The sequence below is a fragment of the Aplidium turbinatum genome, chromosome 12, assembly GCF_918807975.1.
Source record: "Aplidium turbinatum chromosome 12, kaAplTurb1.1, whole genome shotgun sequence".
NCBI classification, from domain to species: Eukaryota; Metazoa; Chordata; class Ascidiacea; order Aplousobranchia; family Polyclinidae; genus Aplidium; species Aplidium turbinatum.
Window position 1 is genome coordinate 21,381,757 of NC_137483.1, and position 21,265 is coordinate 21,403,021.

The 21,265-nt window shown below is 35.6% G+C and overlaps 1 protein-coding gene and 1 non-coding gene across 3 annotated transcripts; both read left to right on the forward strand.

The window, feature by feature from the left end:
• The first annotated feature begins 268 nt into the window (after positions 1-268).
• Positions 269-20,848, forward strand: LOC145780898 (F-box and leucine-rich repeat protein 13-like). 2 transcript variants are annotated; one of them, XM_082592555.1, is made up of 7 exons: positions 269-957; positions 1,568-1,735; positions 2,040-2,222; positions 15,673-15,828; positions 18,999-19,082; positions 19,524-19,673; positions 19,800-20,848. In XM_082592555.1, exons 1-7 carry the CDS (start codon positions 401-403, stop codon positions 19,963-19,965), a joined length of 1,464 nt encoding a protein of 487 aa, XP_082448681.1. In that variant the 5' UTR covers positions 269-400; the 3' UTR covers positions 19,966-20,848. The 2 variants fall into 2 exon arrangements, with proteins under 2 accessions (XP_082448681.1, XP_082448682.1); XM_082592556.1 differs by lacking the exon at positions 18,999-19,082.
• Positions 16,612-16,718, forward strand: LOC145781453 (U6 spliceosomal RNA). Its single transcript, XR_014290746.1, has one exon. It is a non-coding gene; the product is annotated as a U6 spliceosomal RNA (small nuclear RNA).
• Positions 20,849-21,265: the final 417 nt, after the last annotated feature.

Below are 21,265 nucleotides of genomic sequence, written 5' to 3' on the forward strand. Positions count from 1 at the left end.
GACACACAAAGCATTGTTGGAACATAGTGGCTTATTGACCAGTGTTGCACTTGGCATCCAACAGCCAACATCAAGGAATGAATCTCCCCTGTCGTTTCACCACTTGCGCTAAAAAGAGACACAAAAACTTTTATCACACCAATCAGTAACCTAGCCACTACCTTCAACAAACAATTCTTAAAGAGTTGGCAGAATTAAAATGGGACATTTAAAAGTTAAAATTTACAATGAGAATTTACTTGTAGGTTTAATTTATGGTATGGTATCACTGTATTAAATTTAATACTGTTTGTGCTTAATTGCAGAAATAGCCTATACTTGCTATACATATGCTTTGACATGGCTATCACTACTCTGTTTTAGAAAAGTTGTTTCATATTTTGTATTTTTGTTTGTACTAATGGAGGACTCTGCTTCTTTTTCTGGAAATCGAGTTGTGTCTCCAGCGTGGAATAACTTACCTGTAGAACTGTGGTTGGAAATATTTAAGCATTTATCACAGCCACATCTTTTGTTTGTTGTGAGACATGTCTGTCATTATTTTAATACTTTAATCTTTGATCCTTGCTTGTGGAAGTCTTTCGACTTGAATGAATGGAAAGAAAATGCTTCTTTGAAACAATTAAGTTTGACTTCTGAAGAAACTAATCATGTACCGGTATTTGACAATTGTGATATTGATTTGCTGACAATGCTATTGCTCGTTGATAGTCATGTGACTTCCACAGACGCATTTGTACCTATTATCAAACATATACACAGTTTTGTTAAATCTATTTCTATCAGTACGTATGGAGGGGATTTTGAGCTTGGGGAACTGCAACAAAACTCTCTGCACAATTGTAGAAATTTGACTTGTTTAAACCTGTCTTATTGTGATGATATTTCTCCACCTGTTCTAAACAGAATCTGTCAAAATTGTTCAAAGATTGATACTCTTATTTTTGAAGGATGTGGGTAAGTTGATACATTTTGCAATCATTAATCCCTATATATATTATATAGCAAACGCTTTTATTTTCACTAAGTCTGTGAAAACATTTGTCTTTTGATACTTACACTACCGCAGAAAATTTAGCATACCGGTACAATGGCACATATATACATTTCAAGCGTATATTGTACCAATGTACCATTCCAGAATGTCCCGTTTCGGTGAGTCCGATCCCTTATTGGGGGATTTTTTCAATTTTTTTTTTAATTATCGGGTACCGTAGCCTAATTATCATTGCCGTTTTAGGGTTAGGAGTTAAGGTTATGGGTTAAGAATTAGGAACTCACCAAATCGGACTCACCGAATAGTAGCAGACCCCACCATGCAGCATAAGTTAACCTTTAAGTTGCACCACTAATACTTCAGGTAGGCTAATCACTTTTTTCTGATTATTATATATAAGCTTCGTTGTTATTTATTTATATACATTTATACATATTTACAGTTTAACTGTGGAATGTTTTCAGCTTAACTTAAGCTCTCATCACGATTCTGACAGTATTTGTGAGAAATGCAATAAATTTCAACTTCTGTCTCACTCAGAAGTTGAATTAAATTACTTTTCTATCGCAGAAATTTGTCAGATGAGGTGATGGAAGAAATTGGTAAATTTCAACATTTAGAAAAACTGGATATTTCACATTGTTCTTCTGTAACAGATGATGGATTGTTCTACATAACTGACATGCCTTGTCAGTTAAAACATTTTTTATCTAATGGAGTCCTACACTTATCAGATAAGTAAGTTTGCCAATTTTTTTCAGTTTTTGTTAGTTTCTTTAGTGCATCAAATGATACTTTTAGTTCGACTATGTTTAATAATTTACATTCTTCTTTATGGAACTTGCACTAATTGGAAATATATTATACTGACATATGTTAATTCCTTAGCCTATTAGTATCCTTTGTTTAACATTTTGAATGCCAATTGTTTGGATGATTTTACAATGCGATCCACATAGATTCATTATCACATAACTTAGCCTAGTTTTTGTTTTTCTTTATTATGACGCACTATTAAAATTGCTTTTATATATTTTTACAGAGGTATTACTCAACTCGTCTGTCGACAAAATAAGATTGAAAAGCTTGTGCTAGATGGAGAAAATTTGACTGATATTTCAATAAAGATGGCAATACGCAATCTAAAGCATCTTATTACATTTAAAATATCATTCTGCAATACTTTCTCTGATAGAAGCATAATGGCACTAACGGAAACTACCAGGTTTTTTAAAGTACTTACATAAATTTTACAAATAATTATGTAGTATCAACATATTTTATGGTACTTATGTTTGGTCTACGACTTTATGCGGGGTCGAAATGACACCATTGCTAGGCTGCAAGACACGAATGACGATCGTACGAATAAGTTTGTTTTTTTAACACGGTACTAATTTTATTTGCCACGAGACTGAGAGCAATTTCAATGTTTTCCACTTAACAAAATAAAGATGAACCTGTCACTAATTCATTTGTTTCTTTGTAATCTAAATGGACACATCTACAGGGAACTCTTACCAAGATCAGAAACATTTGATAAACTTGAAGTGTAGGCTAAAACTGACTTTTAACTATGTGTGTTTTCTATAATTATGTAATATGTATAATTGTATATATATATATATATATATATATATATATATACATAATATTTGTTGCATTGCAATTTTCGTGCGTTTTGACTCAAATAGCTCACGTTCACACTACTTGCGATTTTCATGCATATATACTGTGTTACATCATTTTGAAAGTATATAGTATTCTACGTTGATGTCAATCAGCTGATCCAGTTGATATCACATCAGTTCTGTCAATGCGATCATTGCAATGCATTTTGAGTTTTACTTTCTTGGCACAAATGACTTTCACACAAAGAAACAAGCTCATAGCAGGGGTCCCACTCGGCATAAAATCATAAAAAATCATAAAATTTTGCTTGATTTGGTAAAAATCATAAAATAGCATAAAATTTAGACACAATCATAAAAAATCATAAAATTTAGTTGTGATGGAGAACTGAGCATGTAAAAATCAAAAAATTGATATAGTGTAATGTGTAACAGTTCCAACCATGATAACAGAATAATTATTCGTGCAACGATTGTGACGCCGTCTGTTGAATGCACTGATTTAGGATAACATGTGGTTGCGTAATCAAGTCCAGCGTTGCCTATGGAGCTGGAATTAGAAAAGGATCGTAGCTAGATACTTTCATTGCATGTTTTAAACGTCATTAGACATAGGCTAGACAAGTAGACGCTGACAAGATTTCAAGACATTGCAGTTATTGTGGGAGAATGGTGAAAGGATAATTTGACAGCAATGTTTTGGGAAAAAGCGTAGGGTTAGGCAAGGAAACTATTGAGGCCATTTGCAAGCAATGTGTTACTCAGGCCTCGAAATTCATGGCGGACATGTCCTTAAATCTTGAATGGGACTTCTGACATTATTTCCTGCAGTTTTTGCCTCAGCAAAAAAACTTCATTGCATCCACCCAGAGATACAAAAGGATTTCAGAAGCATTAAAAGATCCTTTGATTGAATATATTTCATTTGTATCATTTGCTTCTGGTGACTTTGAACGGTTTTTAGTCCTATTCCAATGTGAAGAGCCACTGATTCTTATTCTTTACTCAGCAATCTGCTATCTGATCACGGCTTTGTTTAGTAAATTTATCAACAACAAAAAAAAACATCATCCACAGAGTCAGAAAATCTTTTGCTTGATGTCACAAAGAACTTCAGAAGCCGTTGAACTTGATTGATGCTGGAACACGAGCAAAAATTTTAGTCAGTGATATTGCAGTCCTTACTGAAGCTGACAAGAAATTTAAATCTGACTGTTTAAACTTTTTTGTGGTTGCTACAAGTTACCTTTTACATCATTTGTCGTTCCATTCATCTGTTCTTAAGCAGGCACAATTTTTGGGATGCAATCTCAATCTTTTCAGGAGGAAAATTTTAAAATTGCCGATACTGCGATCAGCCACTTCGGCTTTTTTTTAATTTTTTCTCTTGATCTTTTCAGGGTACGAAATGAGGGTACGAAGTGTTTAGAGTACGAATTAGGTTGCACCCAATTTTTGTACCCAGAAAAATGAAATAATGTTGGAGCTACAACTTCTATCGTCAATCTAACTTGGACAGTCTCCAATTGCCTTAAAAAGTGTCCTGCAAATGCTTTTGCAATTGATGTACATCTGTTTTAAGAGAAGAGCTTTATGATAAGGCAAGACTGCAGTGGTTATGGTATCAATCTAAGGATATTCTAGATGAGTTTTACAAAAAGACTGATCTTGAAAGTAACAAATAGCTACACCAATTCCCAATCTTCTTACTGGACTCAAGCACTAATCAAATATGGTTTAACAGTAACACCCCTACTAAAGGTGTCTTCCTACAAGAGAATTGACTATTATTGGACAAAAATTGGAGGCCTGTTAGATGATGCTGGGATAAAAAAATATCCGCAACTATTTTGTCTTGCAAAATATGTTCTAACATTAAGTCATGGTAATGCCAGTCCTGAAAGAAGTTTCTCCATTAATAAACATTTGATTGATTCACATAGAAGTTCTCTTAAAGAAATCACAATTGTTGCACTGAGAATGGTGAAAGGTGAACTAAATCGGTATGATGATGAGGTAAACTTTCCCATTAACAGAACACTAGTTTCAGAACTAAAAGGGTGCTCATACAAAGTATATGGCTGACCTTGAGCAGGAAAGAGGTCTTGAAGAAAAATTGAGAAAAGAGAAAGAAAGGGCTCAGGCTACTGTTGAAGCCAACAATATGGCAGAAAAACAATTTAAGGAAGTCGAAAAAATTGAAGATGAAATTTAAAAAAACTGAAGCAAGCATTAAAGCTGCTGATGAAATTATTGGAGATGGGCATGCAAAGCTTCAGGAGGCATTGTCAAACAAAGCGTTGGATCGAAAAGTTTTTCAAGCAGCTGAAGCAAGAATTGACATCGCCGTAATTGTAAAAGAAAATGTGAAAAAGTGCTTGCTAATGCTATAGGCTCCAAACTGAAATTAAAAAGAAAAGATCGTAAAAGGGAATTCTTTACCAATTAACTTTGTCTCAACAAGTTAAGTTGACTTTGAAATTGAACGAACGCCATTTTCAGTCTTATTTCTTTTATTTCTATTTTGTTCGTGTTTCAACTGCCTTGCTGTGAGTGTGAAGTAGCCTAAATTATGCTGACTTGCAATCGGTATCTCTCTCTCTTAGTTTTTGTTTGCATTTTCTTGATCTAGTATGGCTTAGGTTTTTTGTACTTCAGAATCAGAAATTTTATCATCATCATCCTATCAGAAATTTTATCATCATTATCCTATCATTTTTCAATTCAGTGTTGTGAAGAGGCTGCTCTATACTATGAATGGCCGCTATAGTTTTTCATAGGGTCACTTTGGCCACTAGTCGAGTAAGGATCATTGGTTATGATACCTATGGAGGTTTATTTTAAGTTTAGAGTTAAGCCTGAACAGGGTTGAGAAAAACCCGGGTTTTTTTAAAAAAGCCCAACCCGCCCGGGTTTTTTTAAAAAAAACCGGGTTTTTTTGGGTTTTATTGGGTTTTTTTAAAAAAGATGCAAAAAAAGGTAGATTCATGCTTATTTCACCTCAAAACTACTTTTGACAAATGAAGTGCCTTTCACTCACAGTACAATGCTTGCATAACTCAATAAAATAATGCACTAAGGCTGTTGTTGCTTGAATGTTGCATCATCCATTAATTTCAAGATCAAGTTGGATGTTGCATATCCACTGATTTCTATACCAAGTTGATGCTACCGTAGTAGAAATGACATTATTGCATCATTTGCTTTAGATTTGAAGGCAAGGAGCATTTATGCCATCATGTTTAAATATTTTTTATCATTTATAAATATATTATATATAGTAATGGATGAGCAATTGAGCGATTGCGTGGCCAATGGCCATTTAGGCAAATGCTCTGAAACAGCCAAGCGTTAGAATCCAGAATCTGCGGTCCACGACATTAAGGCGCGAACAAAACGGCGCAGACAAAACGGCGCCAAAGTCAACGTAACAAGCTTAGAACCTTTTCCTCATTTTGTTAACATGTTTTGGTCAATTCCTCTTTGTCATGAGTTGCCAAGGGTGGTGGGGGGGGACTTGTATACCAGCTCCAAAAATCCTTATTTACACATAAACTTTCGTTATGGTTGCAGAGTATTATCGTTCTATAAATTGAACTTGTTGTGTTGACTTTGGCGCCGTTATGTCTGCGCCGTTTTGCCTCTGCGCCATTTTGTCTCTGCGCCGTTTTGTCTCGTGCCGTTTTGTTTGCGCCTTAATGTCCTGCTTTGCATAATCTGTAATTGGTAAATGGCCTCCTAAATTGCATTTCACATCATATATACAGACTACTGTAGAGTAGTACTTTCACCAGTTTAACTATAAGGCCTTCTTGCATAAATGAGTTTTAGTGTAGTATACACAAAGGGGTATTACTTGATTTTTGTGTACTGTACAATATCCACTGCGTTTTCAGTTTATTCTTGGAAAGTTACTTTACAATCACATCCTTAAGTCCTAATTTAAAGTTTGTTTTAAGTGCCTTGTAGTGTTTTTGTTCAGTTTTTCAATTTTCTAGTAAAAACTGGACAAATATGATGCTCTGGGGTTTTTTATGGGTTTTTTTGGGTTTTTTTAAGTGGGTTTTTTTGAAAAAACCCACCCGGGTTTTTTTGGGTCGGGTAAAATACCGACAACCCTGAGCCTGAACTTATTTAAAGTAAGGTCATGACTCGGTTCGAGATCTGAAATAGGGCTAGATCAGCTTTGGGTTGCATTAACCATATATAGTGGCCACTCGTATTTTAGAAAAGCCCCTATTAGTGTTAAAATATAGGTCTGTAGCTATTTGAAACTAGGTATTCTTCTCTTCTTGCATTTAATTAAGTGACATAGTAGCCAACTAGCCATGTTCTACACTATGGTATTGCAGCTTCCGGAACAGTTGTTTCGTTTATTGTAAAGCACTATTGCATCACATATTTCACTTTCTTCACACATTACATATTCATTTTCTTTATTTTTTAGGCTGGTTGTAGTAAGAGTATAATAATATAATAACTGATTTACGGCACTCAGCAAAGCAGGGTGATCTAGACATTCAGTTTGACCATTTGAGTACCGATAATGTTACTAAAAAGTTGGTTTACATGAGCCATGCTAGAAAGATCAAGCCACAGCAAATACTGATTAACAGGTCTGTTCCAAAGGAATTATGATAAGTTAGATTTTTGCAGAACCTAGAAGTAGCCTACTGGTTATTCCCAATGTCTTCGCAAGTCTGTTGTTGCATTGATTTGATTTTTAAAGTGCAGCTTGCTCTGAACTGAGCTAAACAATGTAACCATATTGAAATAATGTAAAGAATAACAAGCTTACAGTATATTATTATATATATGTTTTGTACTTCCACTCAAAAGCTGTAGCCTATGTTGGGTTTGACGTGATGACTTGCATTGATTGTTTTTCCGTAATCGCTTTTTATCCTTAAATTGTAAAAAGAAATACTTTAAAAAATTGAATATAACAAAACATCGAGCTCTGATGTAAAATCATAAAAAAAGCATAAAATTTTGATGAAAAATCATAAAAAAATCATAAAATAACCAAAAAAATCATAAAATTTTTGACTTTTTTGGCATAAAATCATAAAAAAAATAGGAAACTTTTGAGTGGGACCCCTGTCATAGCAGAAGTAATCAGTACACTGTGATATCAAAGTAGAACTCTTTTGAAGCCAAGGTCTTTCACATATATATTGCAAATATGGAGACGCAAAAAATTCATATATATTATATATATGATATATAATAAAACAATAAAAACTAATAATACTACAAAAAGTGCTCAATGCTAAGCAAAGCAGAGCGAATTAAATCAAATATAGTTATTACTATCTGAAGCCTTAACAGCCTGTTTCACCTAACGGATCATCAGAAGGTCTGAAAAACATGCAAAAGTAATGAATCGATAATTCCTGAAAAGATATTAAATATTACAACTGTAATTTAATCTGCAAAAAAAAAACTTTTAAACCTGTAATTCCTGAAAAGATATTAAATATTACAACCGTAATCCAATCTGCAAAAAAACCTCAGAATTACAAAGAGCTACCTCCATCCTCCATCTGTTATCACAAAGCCTCAATTAGAATGTTCAGATCGAAACCAAGCAGCTTAATGCCAACACCTGTGACATCACAAAGAAGCAAAATGCAACTCCGATGAAGTAACCTGAACAAATGAAATGAAATTTGTTTTTGTAAAACCTGTAAAAATTAAATGAGATTTATAACCTGTAAAATCAAATGAAATTTATTTTTAAAAAATTATAACCTGTGAAAATCAAAAGGAATTTATTTTATTTTGAAGTATTTGAGTTCAAATTTGTTTCTATGACGACATTTACCCACCAGTTCAGAACGCTTGTTCAGAAAGTGGCCACTATCAGCCTTCAGAATGGCCACCTTTTCAGTCAAACATAGGCCACAAATATTACGACCACTTCCACTATAAGGTCGAGCACAGCTATGGATGGACCATGTTATTTTAGGATCAACACCCCTGTCCTTAAGGTCCCAAACTGCCTTAGATAGTTCCGTGCTGTTTCGTTTAGACCAGGGATGTCCAACCTTTTATAGCAGTGGGCCGCATTGTCACTTGAAATGAATTAATGGGCCGCAGGACCTATTAAATTTCAAGAAAAATAGTAACATAAAGAAACAATTAAAAACCGTTAATTTCATCTTTGAAAATAGGAACAAATAACACACACATAGAAAGAAACAAAAATTTATTTCTACAATACAAAGTCAATGAGATTTTTGACATTGTTTTCCAGCTAAGACGTTATCAACATTTGCGTTAAAGGACGTTGTCTTGATTTTCAGGATGTTTGCTAAGTGTTTGTCGGTCAGTCTGTTCTTTCTGCAGTTTTGATGTTTTTCATGGATAAAATAACTGCTTGCAACAATATGTGCTGCCCCACATGCGCAATGACTTTCTTGACAAATTAACCAATTTATTAAATTCATTACATGAATGTAATTCTTTATAAAATAAAGGAGAGTGTGTTCTTTGTGGAAAGTTTTCAAACTTTCTCGACTTTGCAATTCAATCAAGTAAAGTTGGAATTCGGGTGGCGTTTTATCACATTGAAATGAAAGTTGAAACTGGGTCACTGAATAATTTTAATTCAATTTCAATCTTTTTGAAGTCAGAAAATCTGATTGTAAATTCTTCAAGCAAATCTTCACATAACTTAGCATACTTTTCATAGTTTACAGACCTGTCTTGAGCTCTTTCAGATAGACTACAAAAATGTACAATTTGGCCAGCTTTCAATTGTGCTATGAAAAGTTTTAATTTCCTGATAAAGCTACTTATTCACTCAAACCTTGAACTACACAACTGACCTTTCTCTTATGAAAAGCAAATTGAGCTCAGCTAGCACTTCTGTGAGCTCAACTAAAAAAGAAGAATGATTCAACCATTCTTCTATTTTGTTCCTTTTTCTCCATGAAGTTCAAAATACTTCTTGGAGTGAAAGTGACTAGCGGGCCGCACAAAAATCTCAGGTGGGCCGCAGGTTGGACATTAGGGTGGATCGTTTTTCAACTTTTTTTCTTAATCGCTTATTAATAGTGCGGAAAAGTTGTGCACTGACATTGTAAGCACAACACAAAAAAAATTTTCAAAAATTTTAATATCTTGGGTTTGCCCCAAAGAAGTTGAAATATTGGAAAAAGTGGAAAATTTCCAAAAAATATATTTTTTGTTTTAGTTTTTAATCGCTTGTTAAGAGTGCGTAAAAGCTGTGCACTGACATTGTAAGCACAACACAAAAAAAAAATTCAAAAATTTTAATATCTTGGGGTGCCCCAAAGAAGTTAAAATATTAGAAAAAGTGGAAAATTTCCAAAAAAATTAGGCTATTATTTGTTTTAATTTTTAATCGCTTATTAAGAACGCGGAAAAGTTGTGCACTGACATTGTAAGCACAACGCAAAATTAAATTTCCAAAAAAATTAATATCTTGGGGTGCCCCAACAAAGTTTAAAATTCAAAAAGAAATTGCAAATTTTTAAAAATTTCATTTTTACACATTTGCAACTGCACTACCTCCCGCGAATCATTGTATTTACGCAGAAAATCAATATTTACAACTAGAATTACAAGTACATATAGGATACGCAAACCTTTTAAGAACATAATCTAAAATCTTGTTTTGTATTGAGACGCGGCATGTCTTTCCTGGATTGTAGCCGACTTCTGATGAATCCATCGTGCTGGTTAGCGGCAACACATACTGCAAGAGGGTTCTGTGACAACCTTGACACCTCGCTCGACTGCTTGCGTGTGGCAGGGGAAATTAAGAAAATGTTGTCTTGTGTTGATGTTTTTGCACGACTACAGTTCTCTGTTGTCATTTTCATAGTTATTGGAGGTTCGGTTTTGTCGTTATCGGTTTGCCAGCATATCATATCAACATAACTGACAGCATTAAAATTGAATTTTTGCAGTTTGAAGCGCCGGATTTCAGCGTAAACGGGAGTTTCTCGTGCAAACAGTATATATACGGCGTATTCTCAGCTCACGCCCCTGTGATTCTTTGTCAAACAGCATTGATAAAAGTATGTTTTCGCTGTGGCCAAAAAATCCATTTCTTTGAATGACAGGATCGGCAATGGCCTTTAGTTTATCCGACAGGTAGTGAGATTTGCTGATGGTTTGCCATAGATGAACAGCACCGCTGATACAGAGTGAATTGCACTAAGTTTCGAACCACATAGGAGCATATACCTTCATGACAAAGGTAGCCAGCGTTTTTCAATTATCAGAGGGTTCTGTGGTCCCTATACAGTACTACCGTAGAATGCGATTCCCCGCAGTTAGCCAGCGTGAGTGATTAAGCTTACCTGGACTTCTTGTGGCGAGTGAACTGGAAATTTCTCTTGTACAAACGCAATGACAAATGTCCCAGAGGTATCTTTGGTCCGTGCTTAAATCGGTCACACCCATATGAGGAAAATTACTTGGTATTGACTCAAATCGTCGGATAGGCATTTTATCACATGTAAGTAAATCCTTTCCAATCTGTCCGGAATAACCATGAGGACCAGTTGTACCGCCATCCAAAAACTCAAAAAGATGCCGCAGGGGTAATTTGTTTGCGTGGAGTTGACATACCAACCATTGCAGCGGTTTTCGAAACTCTAATTCCAACAGTCAGATAACATCGCTTGCATGACCCGTATTTACCACAGTACCTTCACACCTCACGGCTGTTACTAAGCTATTGTCTGTTCCTCTATCATGAACTGCTGATATTATGGAGTCGGCAATGCTTCTGGCTGTTCCTGCGGCTGGACTTAACTACTGAGATCCAGGTTTGGCGATAATACAGACATGTTCTTCAACAACAGATCTTCTGTGAAACACCCCATGATCGTCTAGCCTACTTCAATCTTTAGTGTCTTGTCTTTTGTGCCATCAAAATACAAATCGAGTAAAAGTCCGACTTGGACTCTTGCAATTCTTCTCGAATTCTACTTTTTGATCTCCGAACTTTGTTTCTATCAATAATACCAGCTTTATCAGCACTAACCATTACCATACCTACGTCGTGCAATGCAGCAGATGCTACAGGTCTGGTGGTCTAGTATGGTGGGACGAAATTAGAGTTATGGTCGTCGTCATGAGATCGATTTGCGATTCGTGTAGCTGCGTGAGAGAGATATAGCTTGAAACCTGCAGTAAGTCAAGTGTGTGCTGTGTTACCTACACATAACACACAAAAGGCCCGCACTAAAGGGAAGGCAGCAAACATTGGTGAATATTCATGTTATTAAATAGGATACAGACAACCATGAGATCAGCAATGCGAACGAAATATTGATTTTCGGAAATTTTCTGAAGCGATTAAAAACTAAAACAAAAAATAAAATTTTTGGAAATTTTCCACTTTTTCTAATATTTCAACTTCTTTGGGGCAACCCAAGATATCAAAATTTTTGAAATTTTTTTTTTGTGTTGTGTTTACAATGTCAGTGCACAGCTTTTCCGCACTCTTAACAAGCGATTAAAAACTAAAACAAAAAATATATTTTTTGGAAATTTTCCACTTTTTCCAATATTTCAACTTCTTTGGGGCAACCCAAGATATTAAAATTTTTGAAAATTTTTTTTTGTGTTGTGCTTACAATGTCAGTGCACAACTTTTCCGCACTATTAATAAGCGATTAGGAAAAAAAGTTGAAAAACGATCCATCCTATTGGACATCCCTGGTTTAGACCTATCCATGAAGGAACATTTATGGTTGGAAAAACGTTTTTTAAAAGTAGTTTCACAACAACCAATGTAATTAAGAATCTTTGGGCCGTTATCAATGGTGGCTTTGTAAACAACGGCCTTCTGCAAGCATTGCCCATTCAAAGGACAATCTGGCTTCACCCTACAATTGCAACCAGGGTGAGATGGTTCATTATCAGCCTGCAATACCATTTTTCGGCTCCTTTTCCTAGATGTGCACAAGTTATTAGCAGGGTTGTAGCAAACTCTCTCCGTAAAACCACTTTTCAAAAGGGCATCATTATAAACAGATGCGGTCTTATCAAATTCATTCTGGCCAAATGATGTGGCGGACAATCTCTTTGCAGTCTTTGATTGGCTTATTTCTCCTTTTAGCTTGCAGGTTGATAGCAACATTGGTATGGAATTTTTCAAGCTTATTTTCATACATTTTCCGCCCCATCATAGATTGCATAAAATATTCAACCGTAATACTGTTAAGCTGAGCTACAGTTGTACCCCGAATGTTACAAGCATCATTATCCTCCCACAATAAAGCAATATTGCAGGCTGATAAATGATAATGAACCATTGGCCAATTGTGGCCTATGTTTGGCTGAAAAGCTGGCCATTCTGAAGGCTGATAGTGGCCACCTTCTGAACAAGCGTTCTGAACTGGTGGGTAAATGTCGTCATAGAAACAAATTTGAACTCAAATACTTCAAAATAAAATAAATTCCTTTTGATTTTCACAGGTTATAATTTTTTTTAAATAAATTTCATTTGATTTTACAGGTTATAAATCTCATTTAATTTTTACAGGTTTTACAAAAACAAATTCATTTCATTTGTTCAGGTTACTTCATCGGAGTTGCATTTTGCTTCTTTGTGATGTCACAGGTGTTGGCATTAAGCTGCTTGGTTTCGATCTGAACATTTTAATTGAGGCTTTGTGATAACGGATGGAGGTCGGAGGACGGAGGTAGCTCTTTGTAATTCTGAGGTTTTTTTTGCAGATTGGATTACGGTTGTAATATTTAATATCTTTTCAGGAATTACAGGTTTAAAAGTTTTTTTTTGCAGATTAAATTACAGTTGTAATATTTAATATCATTTCAGGAATTATCGATTCATTACTTTTGCATGTTTTTCAGACCTTCTGATGATCCGTTAGGTGAAACAGGCTGTTAAGGCTTCAGACAGTGATAACTATATTTGATTTATATATGTTATATAATATTGAACCATAGGCAATACGAAGCCGAGTAACGTGATCAAGTTTAACATCTTCAAGTTTACATAATATAGAAACATAAAACTACCCAACAAATTAAATATCGAACGTTTTCGACATCACAAGATGTCCTCTTCAGGAATAATATACATACAATTTAACTACATCTAAATAACATACAATGGTTAACTAAATCTATGAACAACAAAAGACAAAAACTGCACAGTACTTTTGACTAGCTCAAATTCAACGATAGGCTTCACGAGAATCAAAGGCAACTGCATCAAAAGGTGTTAAACAGATCACATGATTATGGTAGAAAGGCAAGGTGCGAAAAAACTAATTTTAAAATACAGAGAGCAAGAAAGACGAGCCGCAAGGATACAATTGTCTGTTCAAGAGGGGATTGTGACGTTTTATGTACAAGGTTTCCAAAATCTTAGTTTGATACTCAGACCTGCCTCTGGACATGATCTCAAATTGTTTTTGATAGAAACGTTGTTTTGACATTCTGTACATGAGATGTGATCTTTAATTGCGCTTTTTCTGTACAGAATTAAAATTAAGGTGTTCCCCAGCTCTAGTCGATAAATGTCTTGTTGACATACCGATGTATGTCAGGCTTGCATCACGCAAACAACAACTAGTTTTTTCGCACCTTGCCTTTCCACCATATCATGTGATCTGTTTAACATCTTTTGATGCAGTTGCCTTTGATTCTCGTGGAGCCTATCGTTTAGTTTGAGCTAGTCAGAAGTACTGTGCAGTTTTTGTCTTTTCCTGTTTATAGATTTAGTTAACCATTGTATTTTATTCAGATGTAGTTAAGTTGTATGTATATTATTCCTGAAGAGGACATCTTGTGATGTCGAAAACGTTCGATACTTAATTTGTTGCGTAGTTTTGTGTTTCTATATGTAAACTTGAAGATGTTAAACTTGATCACGTTACTCGGCTTCGTATGCCTATGGTTCAACAAGACAAACTCTCTACCGAAGCTCTATCGATATATAATATATATTTTACTAAAAAATATTTAGTGTAGAGTGGCATCCATGCTTTTGAAGCAATGCCAGAAACATTTATTTGAACCAATTGTGTTTTTGTGTTAAAATAAACATAATTTTTGGACAGGCTATGTTTTTAAATTATTTTTTTAAATAATCTCGAATTTTAAACTCATGTTTAGCAAACATTTCGAAAACTAAACTGTCTATTTCAGGATTTCCAATCATTTTGCTCCTGACCTTGGTATCTTTGTTCAACAACCTTCCTTGTTTTATAACCTTTGTAGAATAACTTTGATTTCTTTGTTTGCTTTTTAATAGATATAATAGGTTTCTTTTTTTAAATATTAAAAGTTAAAATTATGCCACAAGTCCACTAGTACTAGAAATGTGGCCTTGCCCTTTTTCATACGCGTTTGGAAGACCAATTGGTTGGTTTATTGAGAAACAACCAAGTCTCATCTTTATTTTGTTAAAAAAAAAAATTCGTTTTTGTTTCATTTTTATATTGATTAAAAATGAAAATTGAAATTGCTACCGTGAGAAATGAACTTGAAAAGAAATGAAAAAATACTCAAATCTCACGTGATTCATGCATTGCGGCATTCGGGCTTTGCGGCATTCGGACCGCGGCATAAAGTTGTGTATCCATTTAGGTTAGTTAAATATTATAAAGAATAAAAAGATTTTAATCTCCAACAGGCTCCCAATCAATCCAGAAATTTTCAACACTTACGTTTAACCAGTCATGCTGTACAGTGTACAGTCTAGAATGCGTAAATTGGACATCCAAAGCAATGAAAAAAGTCACCAGTTCACCACTTTCCAAAATTACATCATGTAATCAGTATATCCAACAAAACGCTACGTGACCACATGAGATAGAAAACTTACCGACTACAACGAAGCTACATCCAACTGCGGCAACAATAAAATCTTGGCCATACTAAAAGATCAAAATACTGAGTCAGCAAAAATCTGCATGGAAATTAAAATCTGCATAACTGACTGACAATTCAAAATTAATATTGTCTTTAGTTTTCAATTAGTATATAATTATTATTACCCTCTTATTGTGCAATATTTTTTTTCAGTTTGAAATGGTTACATCTTAGAAAGCTTGCAGAGCGGATATCCGCTCCTGTCATAACACAACTATTTGCTCAAGACTCCATGTGTCATTTAGTCCACCTCGCATTGACTGACTCACAATCCGTTACTGACCTCACTGTCATTGCAGTTTCTACTGTGTAAGTAATATGGCATGTTTTAGCCTTAAATGTTTTGCCACCTCTTTGCCACCTCTCATGTTTTGCCACGTTTCATTTTAAACGGTAATCCTTTAATGCAGGGGTCACCAACCTTTTTTGCATGCGGACCACTTTGGCACTAAGGAAAGCTGTGGCGGGCCGCACTAATAAAATTTTAGGTAGGTTGACTCTTATGCTAAAAAAGAACGAATTTCGTACCCAGTATCCAGCGTTACATGTTGTTAATATTTGTCTGAAAATACGGCAGCAACACAATTAGTCGAACAACGCTACTGCCAGGCCAAGCTCCTTTAACAACACTTTTGACTTCTTTAACAATGTTTAATAAACGAGGCCACTTGTTTTGCGCACTTATAGCGAGGCGAGTGGTTTCATCAAAATATTCATCGCCAAGCAAGAGTGGTGTTGTCACTTCGCTTCACAAATGTTATCTTGCAATTAACAATTTGAGCAAACAACGAAACGTTTGACACATTGCAATTCAGGCAACAATAGTGACCTACAAACATATCAGCGAAAAATAGGCTCCAATAACAGGGCAAAAGACACCAGGCACCATGAAACAAACGTTTCAGGAAATCACCGAAAAATCGTAATTCTATCGTAATTCATGAACAGTCTTCCCTCTAAAAAAGCAATGAGTTGGTTTTTCATCCTTTTTGTGAGAGTCTATAAAACCGTCTTTCATCTATTATTTATAGACAACTGTCACATGCGGTGCTTATTAGCGTGGCAAGATTTGTTGATTAACAACATTTTGCAGTACTTGCTTCGGCAGTACATATACTAAAATTGGAACGATACAGAGAAGATTAGCATGGTCCCTGCGCAAGGATGACACGCAAAATCGTGAAGCGTTCCATATTTTTGCCAATTTAGTATAAATTGAGTTGGCACACCGACCTATTTTGCGAACAAAAGCTTGCATAAAGGAACACTGCTCGTGAAATCCAATAACGGTGAAACGCACACTAGTGTTTACACGATATTTGCAATCTTAAAATAAGCAACCCAGCAACGTATGCTCGTTTCAGTGGTAATGGCTGGAAAATGGGACTTCCACAAAATGGGAATAGATATGTCCAAAGCCTTTGACACCATCAAACGCAAAAAAATCCTTCAAATTTTAGACCAAGCTGGCTGTCACAATCAATGTGCAAGGCCTCGCGTCGGGCTGCTTTGCGTCTTGACAGAATGTGCTGTTTTCATTATGGAATTTTGAGCGATGTGTTATTATCGGGTATTGACCTGAAGTAACCTTTGAATGAGAAATCTGTATTATGTAACGCATTTCCAGAATCGTCTGTAAGCATGCAAATCTGGAATGTTCTGTTGTTTTTCATAATTTCTGAGCGTCGTTTGTCGTGACGTCATAAGGATGTTTTTACCAGTAGATGTCCGATTGCGAAATATTTATTATGTAAGAATCTTATACCCTACGTGACATTCTTTAGACTTCTTTAAGCTTCTGCTTGTTGACGTTTATTGCAACTTGACAGAACAATGTGACATTACGTAACCTTCTCGATGTTACTAGACCGAAACAACTTTCTATAAATAGTGGTGTAGTTTGCGTAATGATTATTATGGGAGTTGTATTATTATTGAGTTGATTCTGAGAGTTTATTATGAGAGTTGTGTTATGAGTTGTGGATTGGTAGTTGGTGCAGAAATTATTGTTGATTGAGAGTTGAAGAAATCGAATACAAGTAGACGAGAATTGGTGCTGATATAAATTGTGTTCGAAATTAAAGTTATTTGAGAAGCCGTTCGTTAAAGTCCTTCAAGAAGTTAGATTATCATTTCACTAGTGGAACCATTCGACATTTAATTGACTGCTTTTCGGTTATAACCCATTAAACTACGTCATCGAATCTTTCCAAGTCTTTTTCCTGGTAAGAGATAGAAAGAAAGCGTGACACTGGCTGTGATGAAGATGAACTGCGACTAACCCGCACCCTGCTAGCTGGCACGAAACTGTATGTGCGCATTAACAACGAAATGTCCGCAATCTTTGAGACTACCATCGGTTTGAGACTACCATCCAAACCCCCCCCCCCCCCCTGTATTTGACACATGCATGCCTTTGGAAATGGAGTATGCAGACGATGTTGAGTTTCTGGATGAGGAAAGACAGCCACTTGATATGCTACAATCTATTGCTACAAAGAACCTGAAAAACTACAATCTTTTCATGAATGAGACTAAAAATGGCGTACACACAAACTTTTGGGATCATTATTGTGCAGCACTGCCGATGTCAAATCCCGCTGCAATTTAGGCAATGTCGCTTTCAGATCACACTGGAAACTATGGAGCAAGAGATCGAGAATCCCATTACAGTTGCGACTAAGATTGTACAACGCGTACTGCATCCCAATTATGATCTACAACTGTAATAGCTGGTCTGTTACCAAATGAAGTCTTGAAAGATTGGATGCCTGTCATCGAAGACATTTACGTGTCATAACTGGTCATACTTGGCCAAACAGTCTTATCTCGAACAAAAATCTCTACAAAATATGCAACAGTGAACCATTGTCTTGCAAGATCTCCACCATGAGATGGAACATGTTTGGACACATTCTGAGACTTCACCAGGACTCACCTCCCCAGAAAGCCCTTGAAATTCCAATAATTGGCAGCAAAAAGTACCATGGCCGAACCGGACGTCACCGTACCAATTTATTACAACTGCTGAGATCTGACATCAGAAAAGCTGGCCTGGGATCCCTGCTCAGCACACCACATCTTCATCGATTGCAAAACATCGCAAAGGACAAAACAGAATGGAGATCCTATCAACCTTGTTGAAAGACTGATCGAAGCCAGCGGATGCCAAACGATTTGGCTACACTGGCGGCGGAGACAGTTACAATAATAATAATATTTTGCCTTCGTGCTCTTTAACTCCTCAAGAAAAGTATTTTTGGTTATACTTGTACGCTGATACCTTCCGCGGGCCGCCAGTTGGTGACCCCTGCTTTAATGAAAATGTAGTGCTGCTTCTACCACAGTATATCTATGGTCATGCCACTGTCAAGAAAACGGCATGATAGCCCACCAATCTGATTTTATTTATTAATGATTTTTAAAACTCGTAGAAAGCATGCATATTACTTTTGATCATCTTAAATGAACGATTCCAGATGTCCTAAGCTCCAGTATGTGCAGTTTGATTGGTGTAATCAAGTCACAGATGATGGAATCGATAAGCTGGTAAAAGCATGCAGGTCAGGAAGTAGGTCACTTCTGGTATTCTTCCTTAGGTGTAACGGGTTGGTTTTACTCAAATATTTAAGCGAAGGTATTAGTTCACGTTTTATTGATCTTTCATTTTTTGTGTTCAGTTGTTGCTTTTTTTTCAACTTGCACCAATCAATTTTTAGATGTATTTGGTTTTTGTATAGCAGCCCGAGGCACATACATTAATTGTAGCAGTTTGTAATGCATTTAGGTTATTCTTACAATCATTTACGAATGCAGCTAGCTGGTCATCTGACAAGACATAAAGCCAGAAATGCCCCGTAAAAACTTGCATGTTAAACAAAACGCGATGATGATTTAGATTTGTTTTTAGTCTGTGTACTACAATGTGTAGGTTGCTAAATGCTAATAAGGCCTGCATGCATATTCTAAGTGTTGCTTTTTATGTTAACGTATTATGTTTTCAGGTATTTGCGTCAAATGTTTTTAGTAGGACTCAAATACCTATCCGGTCTATGGCTAAGATCACTAGACACATATCTTCCTCACCTCACGCTTCTTGATCTGTCTATGTGTGATGATATTGGAGATGAAGATCTGTTTCAGTTAGTTAAACGGTCAGTATCCAGTTCATTGATTGTAGCTTGGATTTGAGTTTGTTCATAACAAATTTGTACCTGGAATAGATAAACTGTCATCCACGTGCATAGTCTAGAAATAAGAAAATACTTTATCTTTTTCAGCAAACCAGATCTTGTTGCTTATTCGTATTTTCATGAGCAAGTGGATACCACTTCACTGGAAGATTTGATTGATTTTCGTTACTTGGTTGCTTCACCGAACTCGCAAATTTCCATCGAAAATCAACCGGCATGCCCTGGCTCTAAGGGAGCAAGGGTAGACTTTTGAGCCAGACATAATTATGTTTAGTATTGTTTTGCTCATAATGATGGCAACGAATATATTTTTTATGCAAGGACGTTGATCATCTATAGCAGTGGTCCCCAACACGTTTTCAGGGCGACCCATTTTTAAAAAAAATTCAGTTCGATAAATCTTGCGACCCAAGCCCCAAGCGAATTGTCGTAATAGTTTAAAAGCCATACAAGATTGCGTTGCAAACAAACAGCACTACAAAAGCAGTAATTTTTTTTCCGAAAATATTATGTTTATCAAATCATTAATGCTTAGTTTCACCTTAAAACATCACTAAGTTTAGTCATGGGTTTTTTCAGTATTGCTTGTGCAAGAAGCTGAATTTTTTTTTACATTGCTTTAGGACTGCTTTAATGCTTTATAATATAATCACTGTCTTGGCTATTCTATGGGACCATTGATCATAGATTTCTTTGTGGCCTGATCGCTGAATCTCCGGTTTAATATATTGTGCACCCGCCGTCTTTATGCAAATGGTTGCTAAAATATGATGCTAAGATTCTACAAACAACAAGTTGAAGACAGGGCCGTTGAAGTTGAAGAAGCGTTGAATATTTAATAGTTTACTAACCAATGATAAGAGCAATTTTCTCTTCAAATCACAGAACTTTTCGATGCACAAATTGGAAAAATTTTGAGGATTGCTAGTTCGCTATTTTTTGTTAGTTGTTCTGTTTAAGCACAGGCCTTGCCAACGTGCAATCATAAGACGTGACTTAAAAGACCAATGTGATCAATCAAACATGATCAATCTGTTGAAGAAGAAAATTTGTTTTTTGATGTATTTTTAATGTTTAGTGGAATATTTATTTAAAGCATTACTGTACTCATTAAAAATGGAATAAAATGATTTTTAATGAAATTTGCGCACTTAGCAAATAGCAGCAAGTTTCCTATCTTGATTGGATTATTTTACAATACATTTTTCGTAAAACACACACCGCAACCAGTGCTTTTGCAAAAATCTGGTGTAACTTTTGAAAAGAAACAAAATTAGATTAAGCCTGGAAAGCAACCGGACTGTCAGTTAGCAAGAAAAGCATCAGAAAACGATTTACCAGCTTCTACCAATCACAGTCAATGCATCGTGTGACTGAAGCTCCTAAAAAAATAACTTTGATCGTCTAAAATAAGTAAAAACAGCGATGTAAATTTAGCATGCGATGCAAAATAGATTAATCAAGCAGAGTTTATTGGCCTACTCAGAATCAATTTCCACGTTAGCACGGGGAAAGCGAGTTCTTTTTGCAAGTTTGCTCTGAATTAATATATG

What these genes read in the sequence shown, in the direction of transcription:
- LOC145780898 (XM_082592555.1), top strand. Translation starts at nt 401, where the DNA reads ATGGAGGACTCTGCTTCTTTTTCTGGAAATCGAGTTGTGTCTCCAGCG. An exon ending in GTCCTACACTTATCAGATAA is followed by an intron (nt 1,736 to 2,039) that starts GTAAGTTTGCCA and finishes ATATTTTTACAG; the next exon opens with AGGTATTACTCAACTCGTCT. An exon ending in GCACTAACGGAAACTACCAG is followed by an intron (nt 2,223 to 15,672) that starts GTTTTTTAAAGT and finishes ATTTTTTTTCAG; the next exon opens with TTTGAAATGGTTACATCTTA.